General features: G+C 34.0%; 1 protein-coding gene across 2 annotated transcripts in view; it reads right to left on the reverse strand.

Annotated features, from left to right (window-relative positions):
- PRKG1 (protein kinase cGMP-dependent 1) overlaps window positions 1-23,742 on the reverse strand; it is a 1,186,942-nt gene that overhangs the window by 88,052 nt on the left and 1,075,148 nt on the right. For both annotated transcript variants that reach the window (XM_004285352.3, XM_004285351.3), the window contains exon 9: window positions 18,880-18,954. In XM_004285352.3, coding sequence (XP_004285400.1) covers window positions 18,880-18,954 — 75 coding nt within the window. The remainder of the gene's footprint in view (window positions 1-18,879; window positions 18,955-23,742) is intronic.

Raw genomic sequence — 23,742 nt, forward strand, 5'->3', positions numbered from 1 at the left:
AATCTTTGATAGATGATCTTGATCCCTGACCTTTTATAAATAAGAAATTATGTTTCTAGCTAAAGGAACTTAACCCTTTCTGTTGAGAATTAGTTATTTGGTGGTGAGATTCGGGGGAGTTTTTTTTCTTCTTCTTCTTTACATTTTATTGTTTTGCTTGACTTACTGTTACCATGTAAAATAAAATAAGCAAAAATTAAAATATTCTTTACAAAGAACTAGTTATTTGTTATACTCTTGATAAATATATTTTTATCTTTACTAAATATCACTAAACCCATACAGCTAGGTTTTAGATACACATTTACAATTAAAAAATTTGTTAATGCACATAAGAGGATTTAGAGACTTCTTATAATTATAAAATCTCTTTGGGGCTTTGTCCACAGTATTGATTACTTCCCACATTTTGCTGCTCTAAAAAACCATAAATTAAAAAGAAGCGACCAATTTTAACTTAAATATAAGTTAACAGCTATTTGAATCACTAAAGGGATCCAGAGGAAACCGGTTATAATGCTTGCTTCTAGCAAGGAAGATTTACCTCTTGCTCTGTATATATTTTAAATTATTTGATTTTTTAAAAAGTATAGGTGTTATTTATTTAAAGAGAAATGCAGTCTCCTGAAATAAAGATTCTAGCTGATAAAGAGTCATGGATTTAAAAGAGGCTTTAAGTAGTTGAGTAAAATGTTAGGATTTTACTGTGTGGCTTTTCACAGAGAAAACAGAGACAATTTATTTTTGCTTTTCTCACAATAGAAATAAGGGACAGTTTATAAAGTAGGAAATTTTTCCTTAATATTTACTCTATGAAGATGGAGAAATGGACAAATGACTGAGAAAATGGATGCCCTTTGAAATTGCTAGCAATCACCCTTAGCTTTTGGTGCTTCCCACTAAAGAATTACAGGTCAAAGACAAGAAACATTGAAGTTCATTACAACAACAAAATTAAGATCTTGGCAAAAACAGAAATAAATAGAAACACAAGTGACATGGATATAAAGCTTCTGCCCCAACCATCTGATAGGGAAGTTGCTTAGGTAAAAAATTTTTTTAAAGCAATGGTTTATTATGTTTTCTAAAACTCACAATGTGGTCTCAGTCTCTTTAAAACCTAAAATAAGAAATAAATTTCTAATGCAAATTAAGTTTGACATCCAAACAAATACATAATATCTTTTCCTTTTATATAAATATTGAATGTCTTGGTGAGCCACCAACTCTATGAAGTATTTATTTGTGTCTGGAAATTTTTTTTTAAGTTTAATTGGTATTATAAGCTAAGTTCTCATCTTTGACTTCCTCCTAAAATAATAAAAAGTCCTGCTGAGATATGAACATAGATAAAAAGCTCGATGTGAAAATCATTCTTAAGGAATTATACATCTTGTTTCTAACTTAACGTGCTACTCTCTTAGAATAAGATGGGAACGGTGCAAGATTACATAGAGCATGTTGTGAGTTAAATAATGTGCTTATTACAACAATCATGCCCTTACTTTTTCTACTAAAAAAGATCTAGAAGCAGAGAGACCCAGTAGCAGTCACCACTCTTCCTTAGCACCATTTCTGGCTAAGAGGAACCATGGTTCCTTGAGAAATGGCTGATTTCAGGTTCAGGGGAGGAAATACACACAGAGAACCTGGGACATCTTGTTCAGAAAGCAAGGGAGCTCTTGGCAACTGAGGGATTGTGTTAAGAGGAAACGAGGAGCCAACATGATTCACTGAATGTAGAAAAATCTACGCATTCATAATAATACAAAAAATGATTTAAAAACCCACCTCCATTTGTCACTAAGAGGTAACTACGGCACCAATTACTTACTCTGGAAATTGGTGATTAATGGGAAAGAATAAAAAGTATTCATCCTGTCTTGAATGAACAGTGTGAGGGTAAACAGTCTATCAGATTCTTAATTGATGATGGAGAGTATTTAGAGAAGAATTCCAGTTAATAGACATTGAAAGAATGATGGAATAGGATAAGATCATATTAAAAGCCTAATGAGATAGTTGATTCAGGCAGTGATCATTATTGGTATCAAAACATTTAACAAAAGGTGGGAAACATTACAACAAAAGGATCAGGCTATCACCTCCTTATCCACTGTTTCAATTTCAACTAGCTGAAAGTGGAAATGTGCCTGGTAGGGTCCTATTTGCCTTCTGTTATAATGCAATATTGAAGTACACTGAACCTTCTATGAAGTTTTCTTACCACAAAAAGTTGATTATAAATCTAATCAGTCCTTTAGGTTTGATGATCCTTTACAACAAATACAGAGGATACAAAGATACAAGGTGGATGGCACCATTTACAAACAATAAGACAAACCTGAAATGGGGAACTGCATCAGGACAACTGATTCATTTCTTGAACAACCTAATAGGGCTATTAAAGAGGTTCTTCTAGATCAAAGGAGACTTAAGAGGCATAACCAATATGCAATGGATGAGATGTATTTTGATCCCAAGTCAAACAAATAAACCATTAAAAAGAGATTTTTCAGAAAATTCAGGAAAATTGAATAATGCCTAGATGTTCTTTTTGTTAGGTGCAATGAAATACCACTTGCAGTGACATGGATAGACCTAGAGATTGTCATACTGAGTGAAGAAAGTCAGACAAAGACAAATATCATACGATATCACTTATATGTGGAATCAAAAAAAATGGTACAAATGAACTTATTTATAAACACAGAAATAGAGTCACAGATATAGAAAACAAACTTATGCTTACCAAGGGGGAAAGGGAGGGACGAATAAATTGGGAGATTGGGATTGATATCTACACACTACTATATATAAAACAGATAACTAATAAGGACCTACTTTATAGCAGGGAACTCTATTCAATACTCTGTAATGACCTATATGGGAAAAGAATCTAAAAAAGAGTGGAGGGCTTCCCTGGTGGCGCAGTGGTTGAGAGTTTGCTTGCCGATGTAGGGGACACAGGTTCGTGCCCCGGTCCGGGAAGATCCCACATGCCGCGGAGTGGCTGGGTCCGTGAGCCATGGCCGCTGAGCCGGCGCGTCCGGAGCCTGTGCTCCGCAACGGGAGAGGCCACAGCGGTGAGAGGCCCGCGTACCGCAAAAAAAATAAATAAATAAATAAATAAAAATAAATAAAAAAAATAAAGAGTGGAGATTATATATATATATATATATATATATATATATATATATGATTCACTTTGTTGTACAGCAGAAACTAACAGAACATTGTAAATCAACTACACTCCAATAAAAATTATATATATATATTCTGATTTAATAGAATATATTTAAATTTCCAGATTTTCTGCAGTTTGGGTTGTTTTGATTACTTGAACATTTTAATTAACTTGTATTTATTTTATAAAAGTTACATGGAAAAATTACTAATTTTCAAAAAAATATAATGAAGTACTGAAAATCAATAAGGCTTTGTTTTATACTTCAGAAAAGCGTGAGTTCTTGCTGATACTCCTGGTCCTCACTATCATTAGTATCCACACAACAAAACTAGTTTGGACTATTTGAACTTTCTAGTTGTTAAGATTTTTCATAAGCAGGGGCTTATACTACATATATATATATTTTTTTTTTGCGGTACGCGGGCCTCTCACCATTGTGGCCTCTCCCGTTGCAGAGCACAGGCTCCGGACGCGCAGGCTCAGCGGCCATGGCTCACGGGCCCACCCGCTCCGCGGCATGTGGGATCTTCCCGGACCGGGGCACGAACCCGTGTTCCCTGCATCGGCAGGCGGACTCTCAACCACTGCGCCACCAGGGAAGCCCTATACTATATATTTTATAGCAAACAGATACTGTCTATGTCTTTAACAAATGCAGAGGTAAACCCATATTGATAAGCATCTATGGTGATTACAGGATTATTAAAGCTTTCAAATTCTGAAGAGGTAGCTTCAGAATATAAATGAGAACACTCATTAAATAGGTGGCTCTAAAAAGCTGACAAGCAGTCCCCAAACCTAGGGTAAGTTTATTTTTTGCTTTTGTTGAATCTATAAACATTGACTTCAAATATAACCTGATCAGGGTCACTCTTTTGAAATGCAGGTGAAGGCTTGTGATCAATTAATATTGATAAGTGGCAAATGGAAATCAGTCTACCAGGACCTGAGGGGTTTGGGAGAATGACTGAAATTCTTCATCTTATTCAGCCTCTCCAGTCACAGATATATACCTCCAGGGGGAGAGAGGGGGAACTGCTAAGGATAAAGGAAGTTTTAAACTATACTTTATCAAAACGTCGTTAGCAACCACATCTTACAGCATTATAGAGAACAGAATCCATAGATATTTACAAACAAATCTACACAAGCTAAATGCTCCCTTGGCTCAAAACATTCCTGTACTTTTCTTTATACAGAAGCATGTTTTGGTAAAAATAGTTAAAATCCTTAGGCTGATATTGATGCCCCTTCTAAGTGCTCATATAGAATTCCATACTTCCCCTCATTAAATAACACCGCAATCAACAATATAATTGCTGCATTTATTAGATTTTAAGTTTCTCAAGAAGAGAACATATCTGTTTTGTATTCTCTTTGCTTAGTACATGGCTGTCATATTTCAACTTAAAAAAACGTTGACAATTTTTCACAATAATGATGTACTGTCCTTTGATATGGAAATGACTACACAGACATTTGTTTTGCATATCGATAGATGTGTCCCTTGCCCCTCTCACTTTCTTTTGTCTTATCCTTGAATTCAACTGCATGCATTTTAAGGTACTTAGTTGACCAAGAGGGTGTAATTTGTAGCCACAAGGTAAGTCTAACTATTCAATGCACACAATAAAAAACATATATTTTTTAAAAGTAAAATGAAAGTACAATGAATACTACAACTGAATTGGGAGGGAGGCATTTATATTGATTTATTAGTTTCCAAATCTTTTTGGCTACAGATACATTTTTCATCATAGCCATCCTTTACACACACACACACACACACACACACACACACACACACACACACACATACATACACACACACAAACACACACGGGAAAAAACTAACAAATCAATACTACTACGTATGGTGCACCTGAAATAATAAAAATGTTGGTCATGATACACTACATGAACTTTACGATCCCTAGTGGTTTGTAACCCACAGTTTGAACAACACTCTAAAGGTTTATTCTTTTATAATAATCCCAGCAGTCTACTATCTTAAATTTTTTTTTTTTTTTTCTGTACGTGGGCCTCTCACTGTTGTGGCCTCTCCCGTTTGCGGAGCACAGGCTCCGGATGCGCAGGCTCAGCAGCCACGGCTCACGGGCCCAGCCACTCCGCGGCATGTGGGATCTTCCCGGACCGGGGCACGAACCCATATCCCCTGCATCGGCAGGCGGACTCCCAACACTGCGCCACCAGGGAAGCCCTATCTTAAATTATTATTCTCCTTGGAGTCTTTTTAATAATTCCAGATCCTATGTACTCCCCAATTCTTGCTAACTTTCTTGCACAGAAATTTCAACATTTTCTGCATTTCAAATGTTGAGGTTGTACAGATGCCAACATCTCATCAATTGACATGGCTATGTCTCTCTAATTATTTCTGGCTCTTTCAGTTAATCAGCAAGGAGTCAAATTGACCAGGGTCGGGCTCTTGAAAGCACATGGGGAATAGTAATCATGTCAATAGGCAGCAGGATGACAATACAGCATTGTGTGGGCAGAATCCCTTGTTTGTGATTACCACAAAGGTGGAATTTAAAGAATGTCGTGCCCTTTATTTCTATAAGTTAATGAAACCATGTTGACAGAACTTGTAATGTAAAAATGCTACTATTTGGAGGAACTGTCAAATCTGTGACTTCTAGTCCTCTAAAGCACTTCATTTTTGCCTGCAGCACATTGTTCTCTTTTGTAGTGCATTCAATTTCACAATATACACTTGTATTTTATTACCAATGTAATATCAGTCCTCTATTATAGACGTTAGTTTCACCTAAAATCTGTTTTTGTGTTTTCTATCTTAATACAATGCCATGTTTTACCAGTACAACCCAAGGGGTTATATGAATAGAAAGAAAATTCATTGTATTATACACAAAGTAATTACATTTGAGACTATTATAGTGACTCAGCATCTAATGTGAAAAATGTCAGTCAACGATGTGTGGAACAAACTGAGACTGTGTATCTTCCCAGCTTTGGCAAATTTACTAACTCCAACATCTCAAAACAACAACAAAGTTTTAGCACCCTGGTGAGCCAGATTCTCCCAATGAATTCATTGTCCCATTACACTTAAAATTCTGCTTCTTTGAAGGAGAAGAATTTTTTAAAATCTTGAGTATTAGGGAGAAATGTAGAAATCTTAATTGAATGTGGATAAATTATTTTGTATAATTTGTATCCTAGCAACTGAATTAAATTTTGGTCAACACTGCGCTTCTGGAACTCAGTCTTGTCTGATGCCAACTGTGACACTTTTATCACATCTAAACTTTTCTCCTAGAAGTGAAAGTACAGGAAAGTAAGGCTCATTTTCAACATCAGATTAAATTCTGTACTCTGATACTAATAAAATTTTAGTGTCCCCTCTCCTCCACAGTTTTGTATTTATTTGTCTTCTCTTTATACCAATGGTTCTCAACCAGGGGAGATCTTGTCCTCCCTCCACACCCCAATCCCCCTAGAAAATATTTCTCAACGTCTACTGACATTTTTGATTGTCATGATTTGAGTGGTGGGTGTATGGTACTGGCATCTACTGGTGTAATCTAATGGGAAATAAATATTTGGTCTTTGTCCCTGTTCCTGGCACAGAGCTCCTAAAACCCTTGTAATCCCTGAAGTGATAAATGCCTCTTTGGCATGCTAATGAGATGACTGGTGGCTGGGGGTCCCTAGATAGTTTCAGGATGGGGGCTGGGCACCAGAGAGAGCAAGGCATGGTCAGAGGGTTGGAACTTTCAGCTCCACCCCCAACCTGTGGACAGGGGTAAGGAATTGAAGGTTGTCTTCAATCACAGGGGTCAATTATTTAATCGATTGTGCCAACATAATGAAATCTGTCTACATAAAAAAACCTCTAAATAATGGGATTAGGAGACCTTCAGGGTTTTGCTCATATATGGTCCTAGTACATGTGATCACTCAAAAAAGCACCATTGGTCATTTGGTCTGTTATAAAGGTGTCATCTCTTCAACGGTCTTTTTTATCTCAAGGCAACATTTTGTATCCCATTTGAAATGAAGAATTGTTATACAGACTAAAGCATATTCTTCATCATTAATTTAATTGTACGTGTAATATAATAAAGTTAAGAGGCTTAAGAGGAAAAACCATGAGCCCCATCCAGAGGAGTGTCCAAAATTAATCTCCTTACCAGCATGGTGAGCAAGGGACCTTGACTTGGAAGAACAAAGTCATTTTCAGTAAAATGTATGTTTTACTAAATTTTTATATTTTGACAAGCAAGTTTTACTAGCACAATAAGCACACTGTGCTTAAAAAAATAAAGCAGAGCCATTTTAACAAAGAACTTAGAAAAACTGATGGGGAATATCACCCTATGAGTCATACCTACCAAGTCCTTAAACGGAAAGAGATCTTAATCATTTTAGGAAGCTGCTTTATCCCCTTTGTGAGGATATTAGGATCATTACTATGCAATACGCTCAATCAGTAACTTACCTAGGTTGTCTAAAACGTTTGAACAGTTTCTGAATATTAGAGTAATAGGCTGGTTTCCTGAAGTAATTAATACAGTTTATAAAGTTGACTAGTGTTTGCAATTCACGCATTGGAGGAAACTGGTGTGATACACACAAATGTCTGTGAGCAACAGCCATGCTTGACTTTTATGATATATCATCTTTCTCAAATAACAATTTAAAGACATAAATTAACATGGTGTATTATGTTCATTGTATCAAAATGATTTATGCTGCCATTTTAATTCATTATTTAAAAATTATTTCTTTCTAAAAGGATTCATGGGGGAAATGCTGGTGTAACATTTCCAGTTTCAAAGGCACTCTATAATTTTCTAATGGCATTTTGTTGAAAGATAGCATGGCTTATTATCATATCTAAATGTCACATCGGCAAGAGAAAATTGTATGTATAATGATGAAAATGGAAACTGCTCTGTTTCCAAAGGCTAATTTATTGAACTGCTAAGAGTTATCAAAACATACTTCAAGCAAAACTGCATGATTTTTAAGTATTTTGAATAAAGTAAGCACTAACAATAATACTTTCAGATTCTGAGAGGAAAGAAATATAACTTAGTGACTTTTATTAAAATATAGATCCACAAAGTATTCCAGGATCCTTAAGGATGTTTTCTATTGACAGTCACAAAGATGTCTTCATTATCAATTTAGAAAACAGCAAAGGTGAAAATATTGTTTATATAAAAGGGAGTTACGTTTCTAAAAGAATGGCTTGTTAACTTCCACATTCTAAGCATTTGAACTAGAAAGGATTTCAAAATGATCATTTTTACAGATTAGAAAACAGGTCCAGAGGTGGTAGGCTCCAGACCTTATGCTTAAGGTCACATGGAGAAGTTGATGTCATTGCTCTGAGCAATTTGAACTAGAAAGGATTTCAAAATGATCATTTTTACAGATTAGAAAACAGGTCCAGAGGTGGTACGCTCCAAACCTTATGCTTAAGGTCACATGGAGAAATTGATGTCATTGCTCTGACTAAGGCCCAGGTCTCCCAACTCCAAGCAAATATTCCTCTTGCTATGTGAGCATGACTTTGCCAGAAGGACCTCTTTCAGCACTGAGCATCAGCCTTGCTCTCACTAGGTTCATAGGTTTTCTCTCTAGAATGGCCCAATCTTGAATGTAAAGCAGGAATAGAATTATGCTATATGCTATCTTCACTCCTGTGAGAGAGACTCCCTTCACTGAAGAAGAAAAGATATTTTAGCCACATATTATTATTTTTCGATTGAAATTACTGAGAACACAAGGGATCTATTACTAATAATACTAATAGATACTATTCTTTTTGCTTTTTAAAGGTACGATATCACAACAGGCTCTAGAACATAACAAAACCTAACAAAAAGACACATGCACTGGATTGCTCTCTTTTCTATGGAAGTTTGGGGCTCTGGAAAAGCTGACCTTATCGCCACACAGGACTAAAATATCCTTAGGATTTAAAGAGCCCTTGATGTTTTGAAAGTAATTTCCAATTGTTGCTACCTAATATGACAACAGTGGAAAAGAATCATCCTTCCTTTTCAGAAGAAGACAGAGTCAATAATCAAATGGCTTGTCTGCATCCACCAAGCAAGTCAGCAGCACTAGATTTTCAATTATCTTTAGTCCTCTGCTGTCAATTAGAAAAGGTTGCATGCAAGGACATACTGAGATCCACCTTTATAAAGTCTGGCTACTTAGGAAGTCTTAAAGATAAGTGCAATGGAGAAGAAATTAGCAAATGACCTTTGAGAGTTTTAAAATTTTTAATGAAACAAATAAAAATACTTCTACCCAAGACCAAGTAGTTTTATCCTGAAGATCATTTTTTAAAAAAAAATCAGTCTCACTGCCCTTGAAAGAAAAAATTTACTTTGATGCTCTCTGTAGTCACAAGTCACACTAAAGTCTTAATCTTAATCTGCTAGCATTGGTGGCCTTAGAAACTCTTCTATACTTCTTCCCAGCCTGATTACATGTACTAGAATTTGAAAAGCAAACAGCTCTTGCACAGCTGAAAGCCAACTTATTAGTTCAGGGTGAACTGCTGCAAGTTTTTCGAGTCTCCTATACTTTGCCCTGCCATAAAATGGACAACAATTTTTATTGCCCAGAGAATGGGATTGTCTTCTGACTATTCAACCTGAGAAGTGGTCAGCAAGTTCTAATTCTGGTTTGAGGGCTATTTCATACCATTCTTAGTGTTCTTTCCATTTAATTGGCATATAGTTCCCAGTTTGAGACAGGATATTACTCACTTGAATTCTTTCCATAGGGGGAAAAACAATTTTCCAGGCTCATTTCCCTGAGAATTGCTTAGATCAAAACCAAGTTGGTTGAAGTAAGTTGTTGATAAGATTGTGGGAATACTAAGATCTTTACTCTAAAATGCTTGGCAGAAAAACACTAATAAGAAAGGCCAAAATTTCAAAGTCAGGGTGTTCAAAAGAGCAACCCCATGTGCATTTGATTGTGCATTTAAAATCTCATGTTAGTTAGATGCTAGACGACCCTGGGGCATTTGGGAAGATGTTACCAAACAATACATCCTTTTTCTGATTTGCATAGCCTCATGTATTTTGAGGTGCATTTGATGAGTGAATTTTCAAAGGTCGGAGCAACATAGGTAGTTCCCTCTGCAAGTCAAAGAGCACAGAGCAACCGTCAGATAACCGTTTGATTATCTCTGGTAATCAAATGTAACGAGAGAACATCAATGCTGTCACATTGTGTCAAACAACAAAGCTGGCACCAAAAGTAATCCTGAAAATATCAGACTAAAATGTTCCTTTGCAAATAGCCTTGTAAACAGAGGGGAGCTTTAAATCAGTGAGGACTAATTATAGAAATAGTAATAAACTATTTATGTGGACTACATCAAAAGGGCCAAAAGAGTGGCCCATACGCAGGCAATATTCTTTATAGTTCTAGAGTCGGGAGAAGTGACCGGTGCTTCGCTGGTTCAGCAGCAATAAGTCAGAGTCAACCCTGGTGCATCTAAATGTTTTGTGCATCACTCTTTTCCTCGGTGATGATGCTACAGGTCCTGCTTTGTAGACTTAGCCTTACTTCTGGCTTTTTACCATAGTTTCATCTTTCTTGTTTACTTTTAACTTTTCTTTTTGTATTATGTGCATCTACGATGAGAGTCCCTTTTCTGGGTCGAGGCGGAGAATAAGTGAACATTTTGCACTGAGGTACATGGTGAGGGGAGTAGGCCAGGCCAAAAATGGTGATTCCGAGGGGGGTTTGCGTATTAGTGCCTTCTTGTTCAGTGCTGCTTTTTCCTCTCTGTGCTCAGGGGAAGGCTCATGTTATCTCTGGAGAAGGAGCTTATATGCAAATTTATGCTATGATGTTAGGAAACAATGTTTAATTCCTCTTAGGAGAATTTTTAAGTTTTATATTTCTTTAGAGAGAGGACAGTATCTAGACCTAAAGAAATACTACATAATGTGAGACAGAAAAGTGAAAACCTTCTTAACTAAGAAATCACTTCCATGGACATTTAGGTTGCTTCCACGTCCTGGCAGAATGGAAAAGGAAGATGTGGTACGTACATACAATAGAATATTACTCAGCTATAAAAAAGAATGAAATAATGCCATTTGCAGCAACATGGATGGACCTAGAGATTGACATACTGAGTGAAGTAAGTCAGACAGAGAAAGACAAATGTCATATGATACCGCTTGTATGTGGAATCTCAAAAAATGGAACAAATGAACCTATTTACAAAAAAGGAATAGCATCACAGATGTAGAAAACAAACTTATGGTTACCAAGGGGGAAAGGGAGGGAGGGATAAATTGGGAGATTGGGACTGACATATACACACTACTACGTATAAAATAGATAACTAATAAGAACCTACTGCATAGCACAGCAAATGCTACTCAATACTCTATAATGACCTATATAGGAAAAGAGTCTATAAAAGAGCGGATATATGTATATGTATAACTGATTCACTCTGTTGTACAGCAGAAACTAACACAATATTGTAAATCAACTATATTCCAATAAAAATTAATTTAAAAAATTAAAAAAATATAACTTCACAAAGTGGTATAACCTTTACCCAGGGATATGGTCTGACTTCTTTGAAGTTCTGCTTTTGTCTATGAAACTTAAAAGGACCTGAGACCCTCTTGCTTAAACTCCCTCAATCTTATACTCTCTCCTTCTTTACTGGATTTAACGTGTTCGTCTCTCTCTCAATACTGATGATCCATAATCATCCACTACACATTTCTGGCTATTTTCCTTGAAATTTCTTCTAATTCTGTATAAGTTTATTGACTCTTACTTCTTCAAATCAGATTCATTTTCAATACATTTAGGGGACTTGATCCCTACCACTCCATCCTAAGATGAAAATGAACCAGTGGTTTGATAAATTCAATTGCCACTTGTTAATTAACACACTAGAACTCTCAACAACATACAATATCACGGTCTCCTCCTCCATTCTTGAAACACACTCCGTTTTTGTCTTCTGTGATGCCGTCTGGTTTTCCTTCTACTCTCTTCTCTCGTTTTCAGTCTTTGGCTGTGGATGTTTTTGTGTGAAATCCTTTCCTTTTCCCTGATTTTTACATGATAAAGTTCCCCAAGAATCAATCCTCAGTGCCATACTCCTTTCATACACTGCTTTCTCTCTCATCCACATCTTTAATTACCACTTACCATCTAAATTCTCATTATTCTCACATAAATACCAACCTCTTCTCTGAGTTCCAGACCTGCCTAACCATGTCTCAAAATCACCTCATATTTAACCTGAGCAAAAAATCAAGTCATGATTATTCCACTCTCCAAATCTGGCAACCATCCCTCTGTCTTCGTGAATGCTACTGCCTGCCGCTGATTTCCAGACCAAACATCCTTGCATCATCCCTGACCTTTCTCCCCTTCATCACCAATATCTATTTCCTTAAGGAGACCTATTGGCTTTGCCACCCAACTAGCTCTCAAATGCTTTTCTCTACTCACACTGCTCTCGTTCTAGTCCCGTGTCTACCATCAGCTTTTACCAGGAAAATATTCTGGTTGTTCTCCCTGCTTTCACTTTTTCACTCCTCCAATCAGAGGAAAGAGTGTTTAATTATAAACCAACTCATCTCATTTGCTAGCTTACAAGCCTGAAGTGCTTTCTTTAAATCCTTAACATCTGATCTCCATCTTGTATATTCTAAGTCCCAGCCATATTGGTACCTTGGTTCCTTGAATATGTAATGTTGTCTCCTATCTTGGGGGCTTTGTACATGTACTTTTGTTTGTCTGTCTAGAATGCTATCTACACTTCCTTACCCAACTAATACCATCTAATTCTTTCCCAGTCAGTTCCAGCTAATTCTTCAAAATTCAGCTCAAATATAGTTAAAATGTTACTTCCTCAGGGAAATCTTCGCAGAATAATTAATGTGTCTCTCTCTCCTCCACTGGACCACAGGTACCATGAAGGCGAGGAGCATATCTGTTTTATTCATTGCTTTATATGTAGCATTTTGTAGGCACACAGAAAATATTTGTTAAATATATGAATGTATATGACAAATTGAATGAACATGAATGATGCTGTTACATCATGGGCTGCCGGATCATTGCAGGAAGTCTTAAATCTATCTATCTATCTATCTATCTATCTATCAACCTACCTACCTACCTACCTACGTATCTACCAAGTAATGTAGATTAAAAAACATGACCACACTCAGAGATTTACAGAGATTTTGCCATAAGAAAGAGCTCCTAATGGAAAACAATATAAGAATCATCAACTTAGATCATAAATAAATGCACTGATGAATCTATATTCATATAGCTGTTAGAGCTTCTCAACTGAAGGGCTTAGATATGAATCCCTTCAGCCTTCAGAGCAGCAGGATAGAATCTAGGGCAGCTGAGCCAATTGGTACCATATTCTATACCCATTTTCTATGAGTGTCATGACATAAAATAATTTGAAAAATGCTGTTAGATGGGAACAATTTAGAGGGTTTTTTTTGTTGTTTGGTGTTTTTTTTTTTTTTTTGAAAAAGTGATCAGGAATTACTTTCAAAGGCACAGTAAATTGAATCAACAAGGGTACAAATTGAATCAGTCTGAAATACTAGGCTCCACTCATTGTGTTATCAGGTCCTCACCAAAATGATGTTTAAGAAGTATACATAATTGTATCATAAGTGTTTATAATATGATGGGTGCTAAACTGAAAAAAGCAGGATATAAAGTTGTAAATGACTATAAGTATAATTTTAAAACACAAAGATAGTTAATAGCAGTTGTACTTGATTTGTTTAGACTGTGATTTTTATTTTTTTAATCTATATCACTGTATTATTTCTATTAAAGTGAAAATAAAACGTTTTAATTAAAAATAAACATCATTATAAATAAAAAACACTGACTTTAATTTGTTGTTTTGTTTTTCCGCTCTATATGACCCTAATCTCGGAATATAGCTGTGGTATATGTAAATCACCTTATTGGAGAGCCACCTTTATATTAAAAATTCCTATGATTATAATAAATATAAATATAGTATATTTCAACTTAACTTGCTAATATATATAGGTTTTTTATTCAGAAAAAGAGATGCTTTGCCTATAACTGCTGAGTACAATATTCAACAATAAGAATGAAATGATACTATAACTTGAAAATATTTCATTTAAGAAGTACTCTGTATTCATATATCAGAAATACTTAGAATGAAATAGAACATCTTCATTTTTCTATTTGATTTTCTGGATGGTTATTTATTTTTTTTACAAGGCAAGGTGTAAATACGGAGATAGGTCTCTCTACCAAAACAGTACTTTATCATACTAAGTATCATAATTTATTCTTAGAAGTAAATATTGAAAATCATCATGGAATTACACATCAGGCTCCCTACTGAACTGCAAGATCCTTACTATTGGAAACTGTGTTTTCTATTTGCTATGCACACTGTAAAATACAACGCCTGACTCATCATGAGTAAATTTCTCAATATTTATTAAATGAATGAATACATAGTCTCTAAGGAAAATAATGTGTACGTTTCATCATATATGCTACTTTCTGCTCTAAATAAGGTTTAATGAGCCTTACCTTCCATCTAAGGTTGTCTCTTCTAATGTCTTTGTGGTTATAACTTCATATTTTAAAAAGAGAAGTCCTTACTGGATAATTAGCAGCAATCAAGAGAAGCTTAAACATGTCATAAAGGTAAAGTTTCTGTCACGAATAGTTTTCTTTGTAGGAACTATATCTCGTGAGACAAGCTAAGGGCACATATCCTGCAGCAGAGCAGTTTTGAGAACCATTTCACTGGGATATTTCTTTCAAGTCAATCTTCTTGGACCAGCCATCCAAACTGAATGCTTGGTATGGTTTCTCTGAAAGGGATGGTCTGTCTTCTGCCATTGAAGCCTGATTGTGCTAATAGCTAATAAGTTTCTTATGATTGAGTTTCTAAGTGTCTCAACTGAATTGATTTTTAAAGTCAGTCCTACTTTTTTCTTTTTACTGCAAATAGGCATAGTCAATGAGGCAATACCAACAATAACTTCACGTGCATAAATAATATGATCATTATAGTTGGGTTTTAAAAAATATTAATCTTATCTTTAGTGGATTTTGCAAAATCAAGGGGGCTTTGAAAAATAAAGCTCACACAATGGAGCCAAATCATGACTTCAATTCTAAATGGTACAGAATTTGCGATCTGTATAGAAATTTAGAGGCATTAACAAAATTACCCAGGGAATTTAGATTAGAGCCCGTTCCTGGATTTCCTGCAATGCTGGCAAAACTTATAAGTTCCTTAAATACAAAGTGAAGGCATAATGTACTTAAGGGGAAGAAATCCAACACAGAGAAAAGAGTGCTAACACAAATAGATGTTTAAATGTTAGTTCAACTAAAAAGTTTTCCCTGGGGAATAGTTTACAGTTTACCTACTCTGGGTGATAGGATACCTAATTAAAAAGATGCTTTCAACTTCAGAAATCTTCAGATGTTAATTATTTATTAGAAAGCTATAAAATGCTAACAGTGTAAAAAGCATCACAACACCTGCTCCAGTATTTACTTATTTATTTAGCTATTTTGAGGAATAAAGTTCACATTATCAATCTCTCTGGAATTTAGATCAATGATCCTAGATTTTTTTTATCAAGTTATTCCCATTTTCTAAATATTAATCAATATTAAGGTATGTGGGTTATGTACTCATTTGGATTTAGTATTAATTGAATAGAAAAATTCAAACTAATTTATCCTAGTTGATTTATGTTCAAGTATAAATATAATGGCTAATTTGTAATCTATTAAATTTAATAGTTCAAATAACAATACTTAGATGTAGGTCATCATTTCATTGCCCGTTTTGTTCTTTAATCGTAATTGAACTTTCTTTTAACTAAATGTTTCTATTTTTATAAAATTGATATTTATGGATATTTTCCAGTCTAGGTTTAATTTTACAACACTCTACTAAATTGAGACTAGTTTGCCTACATAAGATTAAAGACTCCTTACCCAGATAAAATTAGTTTACATAACACATGTGCAATAATTGTGTATAAATCAAACCATCTAGCAAATGCATTAGGGTATATTTCCAATGATTACTTCTACAAACAACACCATCCACTTTTATAGCCCTTTATAATTTACCAAGTATTTTTACATATCACCATTAATTAAATCACAAAAATAATATTTCATAGATAAGATAATGATACTGAGAGACAGCTGTTAAGACATGATCAAAATCACTTGGTTGGAAATGACAGAGCCCGGAACAGAACTCGAGGCTTCTGGTCCTCATTCAGAGTCATGTTTTTCATACTGATGGATTCTCTTCCAATGTGAAGAACTGTTGCCACACCTATCTTCTAAATTGTCTGAATCTGAATTTCAGTGTATTTGTTTTACTTCCTACCTTTAGTTGAAGCATGTGCAAGTGAACCCATAAATGCCCAGAATTCATGAGATACACACACAGTTTAACCTTTGTAAGGCCAACAGTACACTGAGAAGGATATAACTAATTCATAATTGCTTTCCTGCCACTGATCAATTTTAAGCCAGTGACTGGCCTCGACTTTGGGTAGAGTAAATAGGAGTTATACGAAAACTTTCATTAGAGAATCTGTCTAAAGTTTAACAGAGAAACAGAAATAGATCAAAGAATATTTTAGTTTAAAAGACCTTTGACTTTTCCAGTAACTCTACAAATATTTAAATAGTTGCTCAGGTAGATTCTAGACAAATTTTAAAGATTAGCACTAATTGTATACATAAATACACATTTATATAAAGTGGTGTGTGTGTATATGTATATATACAAATATAAATATATATAAAATGACCCATAGTAACCTTAATTGAATATATAAACTCAAGAAAAACTTTGCTGCCATGAATTACAAATATGAGCTTTTATATTGCAAGAAAATGTTCCTCTAGGGATGATGTCCAATAATAAAAAAGTGTTATAACTTTTAAAACTGATAAGGTACCTTAAATGGCCCCCCTCTACCATCTCAGGATGACTAGTGTAACTACCAGAAACTAAAGTCTAAACTTAGCATTGATATGTATTTTAACCTAATGTAGAAAACCAGAAAATTAATACCAATCAGCCACAGTACAGGCAATACTGAGGACTGTGTGGAGTTTGATGTTAAAACTGGCTTTGTGTAATTTCCTCCGCAAATCTTAGCAGAGGCACTGCTGGCATTTGACTACAGGATGTAAGTCTGTGTCCCTCCAAGGAACAGAGGAAGCAAAAGCAAACTATATAGAGAAGAAAATGTGAATATCTTTATACAGCCTTGAAAATAATACAATTTCATCAGTCAAAATGAATAATAGTAATTAGTCAATTAGTTCTAGCCCAAATTTTTAATCTTCATAGGCTCTCAAGGCAAAAGAAATTATTTTATTCCTTTTGTTTTTTAGGTGACTACAAGACCAACCAATCAAATTCTTCCCCTGCACTATCTACTTACTGATATTTGTTGATTTAATCCTTCAGGTATTCTGTATGATATCAAATACTAAATTGGTTTTACTTAAGTTACTTTCTTGGGAGAAAGAGAATTATATAGATTACACTTTTTTAAAAAAGTAACCTAACAATTTTGCAGAAAAAGCCAATCTCAAATTACTTCACATTTTTTGTTTAAAAAAAAGTTAAAGCTTTGTTTTAAAGTAAATTATTCTAGTAGATAAAAATGTACTTTGTTATACAAAAATGACAATTAATGGCATATGTACTATCTCATAATTATGATAACTTAGTGTCATTGAAGTTGTGAACTGAAATTCATTTTATGGCAAGACAAGAAAATTCAAACAAAAATTTTACTCTGCCCTTTGGCCTCCTCTCTCCCCTCACTGTGCCTTGTGTATCTGTATTATGCATCGACCAAACCTTCCCCATAGGCAGAAATATCTGCTGAACCAAAAAGAGCAACATTCTCCTAGCGTCAATAAGACAACTCCTTAATGATAACTTTCCTGCTTGAACTCATAAGGGGTCATATGACACTTAGATCTGGATTATGTCAATAATACATCATTTGATGTACAGCCCTCTGTCTCAAATAACTTGTTTAACTGTGCCTTGACTTCTAATAAGCAGAACAGTTCTCAGAGCTTTCTGAGCTGCTCTTCCCAGGTTATAATCCTCAAATTTGACTTGAATAAAATTTTCCACTTCTTTTTTAGATCCACTGATTAATTTTCATCGACAAAGTTCAATGTAAAGCAACGGTGTATTCACGAGAAAATAGTTCCAGTGTTATTATTTTTCATAATTTCACAAGCAACTGGTGAACACAGCGGCAATTCATTCAGAAAGTGTTTTCAGTGGAAGAAATAATGTGTTAACATTCAATTGTTTTACTGGATTTTAAACTAACCATTTTCCCTTGTCCAGATGATCTTCCTCACAAAATTAAGGTTTCATGTTCAAGGAGAGAGGTACTTACTAAGCAAGTATACTATGTAAAAATTACCTTGAATAGCTTGCTTATTTTTACTCTTAAGCAGCTACTTTCTTCCTGTCAGAGTGTAGAGCTTCAAGTCCAACAAAATATTTGATCTCATTTCTATTCAAAATTGTTTTTTGAACATCAAAATTAAGACCCCCCCCAAATTTCACTTACTTTGCTTTAGCTTCTGCATCTTCATATGCTTTATTAGAAACATCATCCAGTCCTCCAATCAAATGCTTGAAAGAGCTGTCGGAGGAAAAACACAGTGATTAGGATAAATCCTCTGCAAAACTGTAACAATGACAACCTAGTCAATGATATATTGAAACAATCTGAAAGGATCTAAATAAAAATGAATTCAAACATTTAATCTAGGTACATTATTAAGAAACTTATGTGATAATGATATAAACCGAGAGCAGGGACTTCTTTTAAAGTGCTGTGAGATTTTACATTTTAATTTTAAACCTCTATAATGTTAACACGTGCAAATGGCTTTGTGTGTTGTGAGTATTAAAAAACAAAATAGGCATGAAACATATAGCATGTTTGCTGATTTAAATTTAAATGTTGCTTTATCACTTTTACATACACTTTTTAAAAAAACCTATACAGAGGAACTTGACACTCTGCTGGGGGGCCGGGGGGCTGGCTATAAGGGGACTGGAGTAGCTATTATCTCAGGCCCTTGGGTAATGATCTCATCTGAGGGTCAGGGTATCTAGAATGCTGGGCTAAATACACTAAGTATTTCTAATACAAAAAGGGAACATAAGAAAATGACTAGACAGAAAGCCAAGGAATCAAGAATTGTATTCTACAGAGTGTCAAGTTTTCTGTAATGAATTTATTAATGAAGGTCAAATGAATGAATGCAAATGAATGAGCAATAGGCAGCAGTCCTTATAAAATTTTCAAAAATATTATTAATGATAAAATAATGTAAAATAATATAAAAAAATAATGTAAAATAATGTATAAAAAATGTAAAAATAATGTAAAAAAAATGTAAAAATAATGTAAAATAATATAAAAAAATATTAATGATAAAATTGATAAATATAACCCCCATGATTGAGAATAGTTCAAATATGACTTTGGCCATTGTTCTTTATGTGGTAAAATTCCCCATTTCCCCACAGAATATCTTGGTTATTACTTAGAGAAAGTCTGCTTTTACTGAAACTCCTTAAGGCTAGATGAGTTGATATTGTAAAGTAAAATACAATATTTCTTTTATTATGAATAAAATGATAATATCTGGTTGATTTTCTGTTTTCATAAATAACATGAAATTTAAGCACAGAGAGTTTATTTCTCCAAGATGACAGCTATTTAGTAGCATACCAGAATTATAATCCATATTCTCTGATACCCACTCTTGTCCTTTATAATACTTAGATATTTTTAATACAACCAAATCCAAACATTGTGAAAAGGCATTGACAGAGAGGAACCAAAGAGCATTCAGTGGTAAAAACCAAAGAACAACAACCACTAAAACTTAGCGTTTCAAACACACTCAAATATATTAATAGATTGTGCTCTTAGACATTTAAAACACACAGTAATTTTGAGAATTCAAATAGTTAATAAAAATTCCTGTCTTCCTCCTAGTATCTACTTAAGTTAAGCAGATCAGTGTATTATCAAAGAATTAGAAAGCAAACTGATAACAAATTTGATAAAGAAGGAGATTTTTTTACTTAAGAAAATCTGTTCATCCCACTAGGCTCAGTTAAAACCATGCAGATCACTTTTTGAAAGTACAGTTTGAAATTTCTGTTAGTAAAGTATACAAATGGAAGAGCCTACATCTGGCCAATCTGTACAGAGTTTTAAAAGTAGAAACCGTCTAATCACAGCAATAAGTTTAAAATTAAGGTTAGCTTGATTGGGGGGAAAAAACTTTTTAGACCTGGTAATGAGCTGTTTATATTCCTTTTTTGTTAAATCTTAGTCATATCCATGATTTAAAAAGAATGAACAAAAGAAGTATTTGAAGTGAGACTTTTTCATATGTCTTCTTAAATGCCCTTGGTTTAAAATACAAATTTTCGTGGGATAGGGAGGGTGGGAGGAAGGGAGACGCAAGAGGTAAGAGATATGGGAACATATGTATATATATAACTGATTCATTTTGTTGTAAAGCAGAAACTAACACACCATTGTAAAGCAATTATACTCCAATAAAGATGTTAAAAAAAAAAAAAGAAAAGAAAAAGAAAAAAAAATACAAATTTTCTATGGGGTACTAACGATCCAATATTTATGATTTTTTTTTTTTACTACTAGATAAAAAAAAATTAAGGGAAATTATATGTACTTACAAAAGGCCCCTATCTTGATATAAGAGAAAATTATTTTTGAAATAAATTCTAACTGAGGAAAACCCTTTTCATTTAATGTGCAATTGATTTTTTATTATGGAAATATTTTTTAAACTGAGAGAAGAAATTAAAGACTTACTCATAGTCCTCTAACCACAAGTAACTAATAGGAACATCTTTATGTAATTCTTTTTTTTTTCCCGCATAGCTTTATTGCTGTTGTTTATAGAGATGTAATCATAAAGTAGCTATGATTTATTATCTTGATTTTTAACTTACTCTTACATCATAAGTGAATACTTTTATTTTTTAAAACTCCATAAGCAATATTTTCACAGCCAAAGTAATAGGTCCTCACATGTATACACATGACAGAATATCTACTTATCCATCTACACACACACAAACAGACACGAACACACATACACGCTCACATACGCATACAGATGAAGGAGCGGGCATGGCAACTATCTATAAAAACATTTATATCTATACCCTCAATTAGAGATTAAACATATGGAATTTCTTTTTGAAATAAAAACATGCAGAATTATAATCTTGACTTTGGAATTGGAACCATATGTCCTTTATAAATAATCTTTATTTAGAAAGCAATCCTGGCCAAATAATTTTTTGAAACATGAAACAAATGTATCCTGCTAATATTCTGTTTCCTCAAACAATAAGTTAACCAGTATATTTAACTAGCAGTTTAAGAAAATGTAGCATTTTCAAGCAGTATTAATAAGTTCCAAATAACTGTGTCTATGTATCCCTGCACTGATCAGTGAATAATTTAGGACATCTTGATAAACATAATTGATGGCATTTCAGAATTTATCACTCCTGGTGCAAGTATGAACTAATTAGTATCTCATTTCTCCCTGTCACAGACACTCTGTAGGAACACCTGCCATTTGTGTGGACCCACATCAAACAGACTTTTGAGGAAGTATTACTATAGGTATCAGATGCCTTTTAAATATTTACTCAGGTCCTAGGACATTTCTTGACTACTAAAGGAGAAGACTTTGGTGTTTCAATCAGAAGGGGATTATAATAAAAAGTTCTGAAAACATTAACAACTGAATGAGCAGAAACCATACCGTTATTTATCAGTTATAACAAATATAGGAGACTAGAGGAAAATCATTAAATTCCCTTTTTAAACAAACTCACAATTCATGTATGAGTTATATTTTAGCACTGTAAAATAAAATAGCCAACTTCACATATACTCAACATAATTCTGGAATAAATGTAGGGGACATGAATGAGCAAAAGACTTTAATTTAGGGCATTTCAACAGCAAACCTTATTGCAAACACACTAAGCATGAAGCACTCTTCTGCTACTTTTCTTGGGATATAAAATCAAACTTGAACAAGTCTTGACTGAATTTTTTAAGGAGGTGGATAACATGCTATTAGTTGAGTGTATTAAGGTAGAAAGAGAGCAAATGGAAAATCCCTCTTATGCTTAATGCTTATAGTTTAAAAATACTTATAAGGAAGGGGTGGAAAAGGAAGAAGAAAGAAGGAATGACGGAAGGAGAGAAGGATGGATGGAGGAAGGGAGGGCAGAGGAAAGAAGAAAAGAAGGAGGGAGGGAGGGGGGAGAAATGATGACTTTCACATCAAGAATGGCTTTTATAGAAATTTTCCTTAAGTAACATCAGTTAACAGGGCAGCATTTCTCATTCCAGGAAATTAGTCTGTTTTAGAACATTACAGTGATGGTAACTCAGTGGGTAATAATTTCAGTTATTAAGATGTTTTCATTATTAAGCCAAAACATCCTTTTGAAGGGAGCTGATTACTGAGTGGTATGTCTTAAAAGTGTATAATTTTGTTCTTCAGTTGTATTATGATGAGACTTCATCTAGAGAGAAACAGGCTATTATATTATTAGAAAGGCAGTTCAAATATCAGAGATCAGCATTATCATGCTGCTAAAAAACAACAGCTTTTATATTTCACTTTACAGTTTACAAAGCACTTTTTATATTCATAAATCATGAATGCAATAACATAGAGTAGTCAATTTAGTCCTCATGATCTCCTACCCCCTATTAAACTATACTGTTTAGGAATCTTACATAAAAATGTTTAAGATAGAATCTTTTCCAATTCAAAATAGGATGGGAGAAGATCTCAAAACTTATTTAGAACATTTTCTTTATTACATCCTTAAATAAGATGGTAATCTATTCTTAACAGTTAAAGATTATAAGTCAAAATAAGTCAAAAGTAAAATCTTAAATCAGAAAGTATTGTAAATACTTCAATAGTGCTAAGCAAAATATTTGTCAAGCATTATCTGAACTCTTACATAGCTCTTAATTTGACAGTGTATATGATTATAGTCCATTAGACTTTTTTAACATGAATCTTGGATAAATCCTTTAAAATATATTTATTAAAAGAAAATAGAAATTCAGTGTCCAAATTAGTTGGGACAGTTGTTACTTAGCTACGTCCAAGATTTTTGAGGCATCCATCATTATTTTGTTGCTTTTATTGAAAAAAATCTATTAATTCACTTTGTGGCTTCAGGTAAAGGCTCTTGTGTTTGTTACATTATTTTTGTTTGATTGTTTTATTTTTAATTAGCAGTCATAATTATTGTGGTTTATACTATCAAGTGACATATGAATGCATTTCTTTAGAGGGAAAATGAGCGCCAAATACAATAAAACCAACCA

The sequence above is a fragment of the Orcinus orca genome, chromosome 14, assembly GCF_937001465.1.
Source record: "Orcinus orca chromosome 14, mOrcOrc1.1, whole genome shotgun sequence".
NCBI classification, from domain to species: domain Eukaryota; kingdom Metazoa; phylum Chordata; class Mammalia; order Artiodactyla; family Delphinidae; genus Orcinus; species Orcinus orca.